Below are 13,867 nucleotides of genomic sequence, written 5' to 3' on the forward strand. Positions count from 1 at the left end.
CATACATACATATATACAAGGTTCACCCAGCCTGCCTATTTTGCGCTTTGGAATTAACACAACTCTATATACAGTAAATAAAACTGCAGCAGTGTTCACTGACACTCTGAAAGCACTTTAAGGCCAAAGAACAAAAACCACGGCCTTATACAAAATACAGCTTCATATAATTATGACATGGTGGGGATATCTGAAACATGGCTGGATGAGAGCCATAACTGGGCTGTTAACTTGCAGGGCTATAGCCTTTTCAGAAATGACCGTACAGATAAGCGAGGGGGAGGGGTGTGTCTGTATGTAACATCGTCCTTAAAACCCATCCTGCGTGATAATATAGGTGAATCTAATGAAAATGTAGAGTCCCTGTGGGTGGAGATAAGGGGAGGGGGAAAAATAATAAATTACTGATAGGGGTTTGTTATAAATCTCCAAAAATAATGGAAGCAATGGAGAATATCCTTGTAAAGCAAATAGATGAAGCTGCGACTCAAGGAGAAGTCATTATTATGGGGGACTTCAACTACCCTGAAATAGATTGGGGAACAGAAACCTGCAGTTCCAGTAAAGGTAATCGGTTTTTGACAACTATGAGAGACAATTACCTTTCACAACTGGTTCAGGACCCAACAAGAAGGGGGGCACTGCTAGACCTAATATTAACCAACAGGCCAGACCGCATATCAAATATAAGGGTTGGGGGTCACTTGGGGAATAGTGATCACAAAATAATAAGTTTTCATGTCTCCTTTAATAAGATGTGTAGTAGAGGGGTGACAAGGACACTAAACTTCAGGAGGGCAAATTTCCAACGGATGAGAGAGGATCTTGGTGCAATTAACTGGGACGATATCCTGAGACATAAAAGTACACAAAGAAAATGGGAGACGTTTATTAGCATCCTGGATAGGACCTGTGCACAGTATATACCGTATGGGAATAAACATACTAGAAATAGGAGGAAACCAATATGGCTAAATAGAGCTGTAAGGGGCGCAATAAGTGACAAAAAGAAAGCATTTAGAGAACTAAAGGAAGTAGGTAGTGAGGAGGCATTAAATAAATACAAAAAATTAAATAAATTATGTAAAAAGCAAATCAAGGCAGCAAAGATTGAGACAGAGAGACTCATTGCTAGAGAGAGCAAAAATAACCCCAAAATATTCTTTAACTACATAAATAGTAGGAAACTAAAAAATGATAGTGTTGGCCCCCTTAAAAATAGTCTGGGTGAAATGGTGGATGAGGATGAGGAAAAAGCCAACATGCTAAATGACTTTTTTTCATCAGTATTTACAAAAGGAAATCCCATGGCAGCCAATATGACTAGTGATAATAATTCCCAATTTAATGTTACCTGCTTAACCCAGCAGGAAGTACGGCGGCGTCTAAAAATCACAAAAATTGACAAATCTCCGGGCCCGGATGGGATACACCCCCGAGTACTGCAGGAATTAAGTACAGTCATTGATAGGCCATTATTTTTAATCTTTAAAGAGTCCATAATAACAGGGTCTGTACCACAGGACTGGCGTATAGCAAATGTGGTGCCAATATTCAAAAAGGGGACAAAAACTGAACTCGGAAATTATAGGCCAGTAAGTTTAACCTCTACTGTGGGTAAAATCCTGGAGGGCATTCTAAGGGATGCTATACTGGAGTATCTGAAGAGGAATAACCTCATGACCCAGTATCAGCACGGGTTTACTAGGGACCGTTCCTGTCAGACTAATTTGATCAGCTTCTATGAAGAGGTAAGTTCCGGTCTGGACCAAGGGAACCCAGTAGATGTAGTGTATATGGACTTTTCAAAAGCTTTTGATACGGTGCCACACAAAAGGTTGATACATAAAATGAGAATAATGGGGATAGGGGAAAATATGTGCAAGTGGGTTGAGAGTTGGCTCAGGGATAGGAAACAAAGGGTGGTTATTAATGGAGCACACTCGGACTGGGTCACGGTTAGTAGTGGGGTACCACAGGGGTCAGTATTGGGCCCTCTTCTTTTTAACATATTTATTAATGACCTTGTAGGGGGCATTCAGAGTAGAATTTCAATATTTGCAGATGAAACTAAACTCTGCAGGGTAATCAATACAGGGGAGGACAATTTTATATTACAGGCTGATTTATGTAAACTAGAAGCTTCGGCTGATAAATGGCAAATGAGCTTTAATGGGGATAAATGTAAGGTCATGCACTTGGGTAGAAGTAATAAGATGTATAACTATGTGCTTAATTCTAAAACTGGGTGGATGACAAACTCATATTCAGTGGCCAGTGTCAGGCAGCTGCTACAAAGGCAAATAAAATAATGGGATGCATTAAAAGAGGCATAGATGCTCATGAGGAGAACATCATTTTACCTCTATACAAGTCACTAGTGCGACCACACTTAGAATACTGTGCACAGTTCTGGTCTCCGGTGTATAAGAAAGACATAGCTGAACTGGAGCGGGTGCAGAGAAGAGCGACCAAGGTTATTAGAGGACTGGGGGGTCTGCCATACCAAGATAGGTTATTACACTTGGGGCTATTTAGTTTGGAAAAACGAAGACTAAGGGGTGATCTTATGTTAATGTATAAATATATGAGGGGACAGTACAAAGACCTTTCTGCTGATCTTTTTAATCATAGACCGGTGACAGGGACAAGGGGGCATCCTCTACGTCTGGAGGAAAAAAGGTTTAAGCATAATAACAGACGCGGATTCTTTACTGTAAGAGCAGTGAGACTATGGAACTCTCTGCCGTATGATGTTGTAATGAGTGACTCATTGCTTCAATTTAAGAGGGGACTGGATACCTTTCTGGAAAAGTATAATATTACAGGGTATATATATTAGATTCCTTGATAAGGCGTTGATCCAGGGAACTAGTCTGATTGCTGTATGTGGGGTCGGGAAGGAATTTTTTTCCCCATGATGGAGCTTACTCTTACCACATGGGTTTTTTTTTGCCTTCCCCTGGATCAACATGTTAGGGCATGCTAGGCTATGGGTTGAACTAGATGGACTAGATTTCTCCTTGTGGAGAATGACATACCAGCTCTGGCTTGTCAAGGTAAGGAGGCTTATTCACCGTGCAATGCTCCTCTGGGAAATTTAATATGCAAATTGCCTCTTCAGATAAACAGAGGATGTCGTAGCTGTTTTCATTCTGACCCAATGTCAGTACGCCAGATCACCAGTGAGGCCAAATCAGGTAGTTACGCCCGTCATTTTACAAGCGCGCTTGGAGACAAAAAGACACCTCACACATCTCCTGTGAGCAAGTCACTTTTATCTGAAGTAATGCAGCAAGAAGCAATATTTTATACCATTTACAACAAATGTAACACACAATGTAATTCATGTAGCCCCCACCATCACCCAGGGTCACACTGGCCTTTATTCCTCACCACGTACCAAAAACATGTTGTGACTGACTATTGAGAACATACATGATAAGAAGTGTAGTCTCCTTGAAGGGGAGACCATCAGACTACTGCGTCAACAGATTCTAGTAATTCTAGCAATTAAAGGCAAGAGGCACTTAAAGGCAACCTATTAACCCTTCTATATCAAGGACTTATACTCTATAGTGCCACCTGCTGGAAGTAGCGATCCTACAAGTCACAATCAACCCTTTAACGAGTCGTGCAATATGACTTAGGATAAAAGCCAAATCAGTATCTCAATTCGCAGACACTGTGTTTCGGGCTGTTGGCCCTCGTCAGTGCGAAGCATGAGAACTAATTTGGCTAGGTGAGAGGCTAGTTCTCATGCTTCGCACTGACGAGGGCCAACAGCCCAAAACACCATGTCTGCGAATTGTCATAGAGCAGAGCACCCTGTCACAGCTGCAGCCGGCATTCATCTTGATGTGCATCATCGCCAGGGTTGGCTCAAGTTTTCATGGGCCTCGGGCGAAAGATTATTAGTGTGCCCCTTTAACACATGCCACTTGCCTTGATATCGGCAAGGTTTCAAAGGAGCTCTGTAAGGACAAGCACAGACCTCCGGCTGTCATAGCAACCCATCAATGACCTGTGATCATATCACAGGCACGTTGATGGGCTCATGGAATGATGTGTCCCCATGCTGGAGTGCTGACTACTGCTGTCGGAGTTTAACAGCAGCATTTCATAGATTACCAAGCAAGGGCAGAGCTCCGCTCCACCTGCGAATGTTAGAGACAGGACCTGTAACACATAGTCATCACCTGCTGAGTAGGGGTCGGCCTCACCCCGTGAGCCCGCTCCATGCGCCCGTTTCTGACTTGTGCCGTACATGTATGGTCCATGTTGTGAATGGCTTAAAAGGGTAAAATACAATAATCCTCTCCAGTGTTATTCTTGTGTTAAATCTGAGATCATCTGTGGAGAGATACTGTAGTAGCTGAGGATCCCACACAATGTTTTGCACATGTTATTCAGAATGGGACTTGTGCCTTGGTGATTGAACTGCGTCTCTCAATGCCCGATGTCATATCTCAAATGTTACATTGGAGGAACATTTGTATTAAAGTGATGCCCCATTAGTATTGAAGGATCGCATACTGCAGAGGGTAGATGTAATTACTAGAGAAGGTTGTGCTGAGGCAAATCCAGGATTATGTCATGATATTGGCTGGTGAGCGTAAACTAGGTCATTGGTACATCAATATTTCGTCCATAATGCTAGAATCACACATGCAGCCTCTACACCATGTTTCTTAGCCAAATGCAAACACGGTTTCAAAGGTTATTAAAAATATAACGTTTGTGTTGTACTTCTTTTTGATAGTTCCACTTCTAGCTTTGGCTCAAAATAACTGCACCTCAAGCTGCATAGGTCTATTTAGTCCCACAGTAGCGTTATAAATATGTATACTTTTTGGTATTGCAAAAAAATGTAATCTATATTTTTAATCTCAACAGAGTATACCAACAATAACTGTCCAGGAAACCAAATGGTATCGCTAAGTTGTAAAGTAGAAGATGAAGATTTCATGCAGTACTATCCAGGGCAAACCATCAATACCCTTACTGTACATCCAGGACCTCAGTATCCAGATCTTTTATATTACCCCCCTAATAATGAGGAACCTTATCTTGACCAATCACAAATTGATACCACAAAAACAAGTCTGAAAGAGGGTAAAGAATTTCATTGTGGTGGAAAACAGTTTAGAAAAAACTCAGGTCTTCATCCACACAAAAGTCACAAAGGAGATAAATTGTATTCATGTTCAAAATGTGGCAAATGTTTTACAAAAAAGTCAAATCTTGTTACACATGAGAGAAGTCACACAGGGGAGAGGCCATATTCGTGTTCAGAATGTGGGAAATGTTTTATAGAAAAATCACATCTTGTTATACACCATAGAATTCACACAGGGGAGAAGCCATATTCATGTTCAGAATGTGGAAAATGTTTTACAAATAAATCAAGTCTTATTAGACATGAGCGAATTCACACAGGAGAAAGGCCATATTCATGTTCAGAATGTGGGAAATGTTTTACATGTAGATCACATCTTGTTACACATCAGAGAATTCATACAGGAGAGAAGCCGTATTCATGTTCACAGTGTGGAAAATATTGTACACATAAATCAAGTCTTGCTAAACATCATGGAATTCACATAGGAGAGAAACCATTCAAATGTTCCATATGTGGGAAACATTTTATGCAGAAATTGTATCTTGCCAGACATGAAAGAATTCACACAGGGGAAAAACCATATTCTTGTTCAGAATGTGGGAAATGTTTTATATATAAATCAGATCTTGTTACACATAAGAGAATTCATACAGGAGAAAAGCCGTATTCTTGTTCAGAGTGTGGGAAATGTTTTACGAATAAATCACAAATTGTTTCACATAGGAGAAGTCACACAGGAGAGAAGCCGTATACATGTTCAGAATGTGGGAAATGTTTTTCAGAAAAAGCAAATCTTGTTGTACATGAGAAAATTCATACAGGAGAGAAACCGTATTCATGTTCAGAATGTGGAAAATGTTTTCTGCAGAAATCCTGTCTTGTTACACATGAGAGAAGTCACACAAGGGAGAAGCCGTATTCGTGTTTTGAATGTGGAAAATGTTTTATGCAGATGGCACATCTTATTACGCATAAGAGAATTCACACAGGAGAGAAACCGTATTCATGTTCTCAGTGTGGTAAATCATTTATAGATAAATCAAATCTTGTTAAGCATGAGAGAATTCACACAGGGGAGAAGCCGTATTCATGTTCACCATGAAGAAAATGTTTTACTACTAAAGCAAAGCTGAGGGATTATCAGAGAAATTGCATAGCTCAGAAGGTATGATAATTCTTATTTTAATGGGTAGGAGACCTATAAACCTATGGCAATATTGATGTTTTACTTCACACCTAAAAATGTTTTAATGTGGTCATAGAACTGGTCTTTATGTGGTCATAGAACTGGTCTTACACGAAAAAAACAGTTGTGTGAAAAAGTGTTTGCCCCCTCTTGATTTCCTATTCTTTTGCTTGTTTGTCACGCTTAAATATTTCAGATCACCATATGACAACAATTATGCAAAGATGAGTGGGTCAAAATTCCTCCTGAGTGTTGCAAAAGACTCATTGCTGGTTATCACAAATGATTGATTGCAGTTATTGCTGCTAAGGGTGATCCAACCAGTTATTAGTTTAGGGGGCAATCGCTTTTTCACATAGGGCCTGGTGGGCTTGGATTTCTTTTTCCTCAACAATAAAGACCTTAATTTAAAACTGCCTGTGGTTACTTATGTTACCTTTGTCTAATATTTACATTTGTTTGGTGATCTGAAACATTTAAGTGTGACAGACATGCAAAAGAATTGGAAATCAGGAAGGGGCAAAGACTTTTTCACACAACTGTAAGTCAAAAGTCCTTGCATGGAAGGTTTGGCACACCAAGTTCAGTTGTTTTGGAAACCAATCTCATACCTCCTGCATGTCTTAAGACTCAAAAGAGTAATCAAACGTGTCAAGTTGTTAACAAGTCTGGGCAGTATCTGTAAACCACAACTCACTATTGTACAAATTTCCATGGTTATTTTCTAAAAACACCTATTATCACGAATCATAGAAGTGCTGTCACACCTTTTTCTGTCTTTGAAGAGTGTGGGTATCGCAGACTTCACTTATGTTCTTTTACTGGAGTCTCTCCTACTGGAAACTTCTTAGCCCTGTGTGTTATGAATTTACCTTGTACTAATTCCAGCTTATACCAATGTTTTATGTTACCGTAAGATTTATCTTTAACCACGGTTGCTCCACCCACCCCACAATCTGGCCTGGAACTACATGGCTGCTGTAGTATCAAAAGTCTCTTTGTGGAAACTGCTATAGTTGAAAGCATCATGTGGGGTTAGGGACACTTATTGAGAGTTAGGGCAATGGATGCAATTTTCATCAGCATAGTCCAGAGGGGCAGGATCATCATGTTTGTGTGGCACCCCAGGGTCCTGGTCGTCACAGTAGCATTGCTTTCCTCACAGGGAGAGTGATGTTACGTTTGGAAGCGATGAAGGAATATCTTTTATCAGGTAACCACAATGCATACAACATGTTCACACTCCAGACCAGAAGGGGGAGCTCTAAGCCTAGTTTAGGGTGAACTCCCCTATAAATACATCCTGGTCTGGAGGGAAAGAGGTCAGTTTCAGTTCAGAATGTGAGAGACACAGAAGAGAGAAGACCGACATAGAGTGTAAGAAGGTCTGAAGGGGCCTGTAGTCTGAAGCACTACAGCTCCTGGAAATAGACATACAGAAAGCCGAACATTGTTCAGTGAGTGTGCAGGAGAGCGAAGCACAGGAGAGTAACATCAGGGGAGACCAGCTAAGATCAGGCTGCCTCCCTCTGAAGCACAAATAACCGGTAGCCGGACCACCGAGGTTGCAAGGACTCTGCGACTTACATCAGAGACCGGCAGGACAGCTTAACTTCAAGTTACCTGTCCTCCTTAAAACCCAGGAGACACATTAACACCTTTAGAACCCGCGGCGTGCTAGAGTCCCTATAAACAGACTTAAGTCACCAGTCATACGGGTTATGTCCTATACTATACAGGGGACAGATAGTGAACATCTGTGAGGACCTTATCTGAAGCCATAGTGTCATGATTCCCAATGGCAAGGAAACATCAGAACACAAAAATAACGGACGAGCTCTGGGTGATGGAATCTCGAGCTGACCGTGAGCTAAATCTACCACACAACTAATAGTAGCCAGGGAGCATAGCTACGACTTCCTAAATGCCACGCGCCAGCCGGAGGACTAACTACGCCTGGTAGAGGAAGGAACAGACCTGGCTTACCTCTAGGGAAATACCCCAAAAGATGATAGCAGCCCCCCACATGTAATAACGGTGAGTTAAGAGGAAAAGACATACACAGTATGAAAGTGGATTTAGCAAAGAGAGGTCCACTTACTAGATAGCAGAAGGATACAAAAGAGGACTTCACGGTCAACTGAAAACCCTTTCAAAAAACCATCCTGAAATTACTTTAAGACTCCTGTGTCAACTCATGACACAGGAGTGGCAATTTCAGCCCGCAAGAGCTTCCAGCTACAGAGAATAACAAAAACTGCAAACTGGACAAAAGATACAAAACAAAAGGACAAAGTCCACTTAGCTGATCAGCAGACTAGTAGCAGGAACATGCAACCGAAGGCTCTGGTTACAATGATGACCGGCAAGGAAATGACTGGAGAGCAAGGCTAAATAGGAAACTCCCAAACACTGATGGGAGCAGGTGAACTGAGACAACAAAGCACACACAAGTCACCAGTACCACCAGCAACCACCAGGGGAGCCCAAAAAGCGGATTCACAACAGTACCGCCGCCTTAAGGAGGGGGCACCGAACCCTCACGAGAACCGCCAGGGCGATCTGGATGAGCCCTATGAAAGGCACGAACCAAATCCGAGGCATGAACATCAGAGGCAGTTACCCAAGAATTATCTTCCTGACCATAGCCCTTCCATTTAACCAGATATTGAAGTCTCCGTCTGGAAATACGGGAATCCAAGATCTTCTCTACAACGTACTCCAATTCACCCTCCACCAGCACAGGAGCAGGAGGTTCAGTAGAAGGAACCACCGGTACCTCATATCTCCGCAACAACGACCGATGGAATACATTATGGATAGCGAAAGATGCCGGGAGGTCCAAACGAAAGGACACAGGGTTAAGTATCTCCAAAATCCTATAAGGACCGATAAACCGAGGCTTAAATTTAGGAGAAGAAACCCTCATAGGGACAAAACGGGAAGACAACCACACCAAGTCCCCAACACGAAGGTGAGGACCAACACGACGACGGCGGTTAGCAAACTGCTGAGTCCTCTCCTGGGACAGTTCCAAATTATCCACCACTTGTCCCCAAATCCGATGCAACCGATCCACCACCGCATCCACTCCAGGACAATCCGAAGATTCAACCTGACCAGATGAAAAACGCGGATGAAACCCTGAATTGCAAAAGAAAGGAGAAACCAAAGTGGCAGAACTAGCCCGATTATTAAGAGCAAACTCTGCCAACGGCAGAAAGGCAACCCAATCATCCTGATCCGCAGACACAAAACACCTCAAATAAGTCTCCAAAGTTGGATTAGCTCGCTCCGTCTGGCCATTGGTCTGAGGATGGAATGCAGACGAAAAAGACAAATCAATGCCCAACCTGGCACAGACTGCCCGCCAAAATCTAGACACGAACTGGGTACCCCTGTCAGAAACGATGTTTTCCGGAATACCATGCAAGCGAACCACATTTTGAAAAAACAGAGGGACCAACTCAGATGAGGAAGGCAACTTAGGCAATGGCACCAAATGAACCATTTTAGAAAAACGGTCACACACCACCCAGATGACAGACATCTTCTGAGAAACAGGGAGATCCGAGATAAAGTCCATAGAGATGTGCGTCCAAGGCCTCTTCAGAATAGGCATGGGCAACAACAACCCACTAGCCCTAGAACAACAAGGCTTGGCCCGAGCACACACATCGCAAGACTGCACAAAAACACGCACATCTCGAGACAGGGAAGGCCACCAGAAGGATCTAGCCACCAAATCTCTGGTGCCAAAAATTCCCGGATGACCTGCCAGAGTAGAAGAATGAACTTCCGAGATGACTCTACTGGTCCAATCGTCAGGAACAAACAGTCTACCAGACGGACAACGATCAGGTCTATCCGCCTGAAATTCTTGCAAAGCACGTCGCAGATCTGGGGAGACAGCAGACAAAACTACCCCATCCTTAAGGACACCAGCAGGTTCAGAATTCCCAGGAGAGTCAGGCTCAAAACTCCTAGAAAGAGCATCTGCCTTCACATTCCTAGAACCCGGTAAGTACGAGACCACAAAATTAAACCGAGAAAAGAACAACGACCAACGTGCCTGTCTAGGATTCAGGCGCCTGGCAGACTCTAAATAAATCAGATTCTTGTGATCAGTCAAAACCACCACCTGATGTCTGGCACCCTCAAGCCAATGACGCCACTCCTCAAATGCCCACTTCATGGCCAAAAGCTCCCGATTACCAACATCATAGCTTCGCTCGGCGGCCGAAAATTTTCGAGAAAAGAACGCGCAAGGTCTCATCACCGAGCAGTCGGAACTTTTCTGCGACAAGACCGCCCCCGCTCCGATCTCAGAAGCATCGACCTCAACCTGAAAGGGAAGAGAAACATCAGGCTGGCGCAACACAGGGGCAGACAAAAAGCGGCGCTTAAGCTCCCGAAAGGCCTCCACAGCAGCAGGGGACCAATTGGCAACATCAGCACCCTTCTTAGTCAAATCCGTCAGAGGTTTAGCAACGCCAGAAAAACCAGCTAGAAATCGATGATAAAAATTAGCAAAGCCCAAGAATTTCTGAAGACTCTTCAGAGAAGTAGGCTGCGTCCAGTCATAAATAGCCCGAACCTTGACAGGGTCCATCTCAATAGAAGAAGGGGAAAAAATGTACCCCAAAAAGGAAATTTTTTGAACCCCAAAAACACACTTTGAACCCTTTACACACAAAGAATTCTCCCGCAAAACCTGAAAAACCCTCCTGACCTGCTGAACATGAGACTCCCAGTCATCAGAAAAAAATCAAAATATCATCCAAATACACAATCATAAATTTATCCAAATATTCACGGAAAATATCATGCATTAAGGACTGAAAGACCGAAGGTGCATTAGAAAGGCCGAAAGGCATTACTAAATACTCAAAATGGCCCTCAGGCGTATTAAATGCGGTTTTCCACTCATCCCCCTGCTTAATTCGCACCAAATTATACGCCCCACGAAGATCAATCTTAGAGAACCACTTAGCCCCCCTTATGCGAGCAAACAAATCAGTCAGCAAAGGCAACGGATACTGATATTTGACTGTAATTTTATTCAGGAGTCGATAATCAATACAAGGCCTCAGAGAGCCATCCTTTTTAGAGACAAAGAAAAAACCGGCTCCTAAAGGTGATGAAGAAGGACGAATATGTCCCTTTTCCAGGGACTCCTTAATATAGCATAGCAGCATGTTCAGGTACAGATAGGTTAAACAAACGACCCTTTGGAAATTTACTGCCAGGAATCAGATCTATGGCGCAATCACAATCCCTGTGGGGAGGGAGTGAACCAATTTTAGGCTCTTCAAAAATATCACGATAATCAGACAAAAATGCCGGAATCTCAGAGGGAGTAGATGACGAAATGGACACCAAAGGTATGTCCCCATGAACCCCCCGACATCCCCAGCTTAACACAGACATAGCTTTCCAGTCAAGGACTGGGTTATGAGATTGTAACCATGGTAATCCAAGCACCAAAACATCATGTAAATTGTACAACACAAGGAAGCGAATCACCTCCTGATGGTCTGGAGTCATACGCATAGTCACTTGAGTCCAGAACTGTGGTTTATTACAAGCCAAAGGTGTAGAATCAATACCCTTCAGAGGTATAGGGACTTCCAGAGGCTCTAAATCAAACCCACAGCGCCTGGCAAAGGACCAGTCCATAAGACTCAGAGCGGCGCCAGAGTCCACATAGGCATCCACGGTAATAACTGATAATGAACAAATCAAGGTTACAGACAAAATAAATTTGGACTGCAAAGTGCCAATTGAAATAGACTTGTCAACCTTCCTAGTACGCTTAGAGCATGCTGATATAACATGAGCAGAATCACCACAATAGAAGCATAACCCATTTTTACGCCTATAATTCTGCCGCTCGCTTCTGGACATAATTCTGTCACATTGCATTTTCTCTGGCGTCTCATCAGAAGATACCGCCAAATGGTGCACGGGTTTGCGCTCCCGCAAACGCCGATCAATCTGAATAGCCATTGTCATGGACTCATTCCACTGAGTAAGCACAGACCATTTACGAAATTTTTGGCAGTATATCTCAGCTTCATCTTGCCCTTGAGATAGGGCTATCAAAGCTTTTTCAGCTTGAATCTCCAAATTAGGTTATGCATAAAGCAACCCTAAAGCCAGGAAAAACGCATCCACATTGAGCAACGCAGGATCCCCTGGTGCCAATGAAAATGCCCAATTTTGAGGGTCACCTCGCAGCAAAGAGATTACAATCTTAACCTGCTGGACAGGATCTCCTGAGGAGTGAGGTCTGAGAGAAAGGAATAATTTACAATTATATTTGAAATTCAGAAACCGAGATCTATCACCGGAAAACACCTCTGGTGTAGGGATTTTAGGTTCAGAAATAGGAGCATGTATAACAAAATCTTGTAAATTTTGAACCTTCGTAGCAAGATTATTTAAACCTGCAGCCAAACTCTGAGGATCCATCTTTAAACATGTGAGCTCAGAGCCATTCAAGGATTATAAGGAGAGAAAGGCAAAGGCTGTAATTAGAGCTGAAATACAACTGATCCAACTATGGAGCAAGCATAGGGGGAAAAAAAAAAAAAATCTACAGACTTCTTTTTTCTCTCCTTTCTTCTGCCAATAACTTTAACACAGGCCGGTCATACTGTCATGATTCCCAATGGCAAGGAAACATCAGAACACAAAAATAACGGACGAGCTCTGGGTGATGGAATCTCGAGCTGACCGTGAGCTAAATCTACTGTGATATATGTGGTGGTGTAGTGACCCCTGTGGCAGCTAGGGGGCGCTCTGGGCGCTCTGCGTGATATGCATGGAGGCGTATCTGTTGTGGTGATATTCGTGGTGAACCTGTAATCGGCACTGTTGTGAATGGCCGATATGTGTCGCAGAGGGAGTCTGCGTAGTAAGTCTGATGTTTTGTGTTTATGCTGGGACCTGTAGTCCCTCAAGAGTTTCTGTAATGTGTATAGTTAAGTTTGGGTGACTTACTAGGCTAGTCATGAGAGACGGGAGGGTCAGACTAGCCACACATCCACACACACATCCAGGGGTGTGGTTTCAGGTATATAATGTGACCAGGATGTGGGTCACATGGGAGGTGTGTCCGGCAGGTCCTGTGTGGTTCCTGTGTATGGACCTGACCGATGAAGCTGCTGGACTGTCCTGGGAATGACTAGGGTCCTGCAGGCACCTGGGAACGGTGCGGGACTGTCCTAGGAACGACTAGGGTCCCGAAAGGTGCTGGATTGGCCTGGGAATGACCAGGGTCCTGCAAGCACCTGGGAACGGTGCGGGATTGTCCTAGGAATGACTAGGGTCCCAGGGACTGTCCTAGGAATGACTAGGGTCCCGAATGGTGCTGGATTGGCCTAGGAATGACTAGGGTCCGGAGAGCACCTGAGAACGTGGACTAGGCCACTGGCGTGATCCTGGTAACCTGAGGTAATGGGTGGAGGACGGGGTCCAGGACCTAAGCTGACAGGTGGAGGACGGGGTCCAGGACCTGTTGTGACAGGTGGAGGACGGGGTCCAGGACCTAAGCT

General features: G+C 43.5%; 1 protein-coding gene across 3 annotated transcripts in view; it reads left to right on the forward strand.

The window, feature by feature from the left end:
- Positions 1 to 7,127, forward strand: part of LOC143808893 (uncharacterized) — a 200,814-nt gene extending 193,687 nt beyond the window's left edge. For all 3 annotated transcript variants that reach the window (XM_077292070.1, XM_077292071.1, XM_077292072.1), the window contains one exon: positions 4,897 to 7,127. In XM_077292070.1, the coding sequence (XP_077148185.1) occupies positions 4,897 to 6,224 (1,328 nt within the window). In that variant the 3' untranslated portion in view covers positions 6,225 to 7,127. The remainder of the gene's footprint in view (positions 1 to 4,896) is intronic.
- The last annotated feature ends 6,740 nt before the right edge of the window (positions 7,128 to 13,867 follow it).

This window comes from Ranitomeya variabilis, chromosome 2 (genome assembly GCF_051348905.1).
Source record: "Ranitomeya variabilis isolate aRanVar5 chromosome 2, aRanVar5.hap1, whole genome shotgun sequence".
NCBI classification, from domain to species: domain Eukaryota; kingdom Metazoa; phylum Chordata; class Amphibia; order Anura; family Dendrobatidae; genus Ranitomeya; species Ranitomeya variabilis.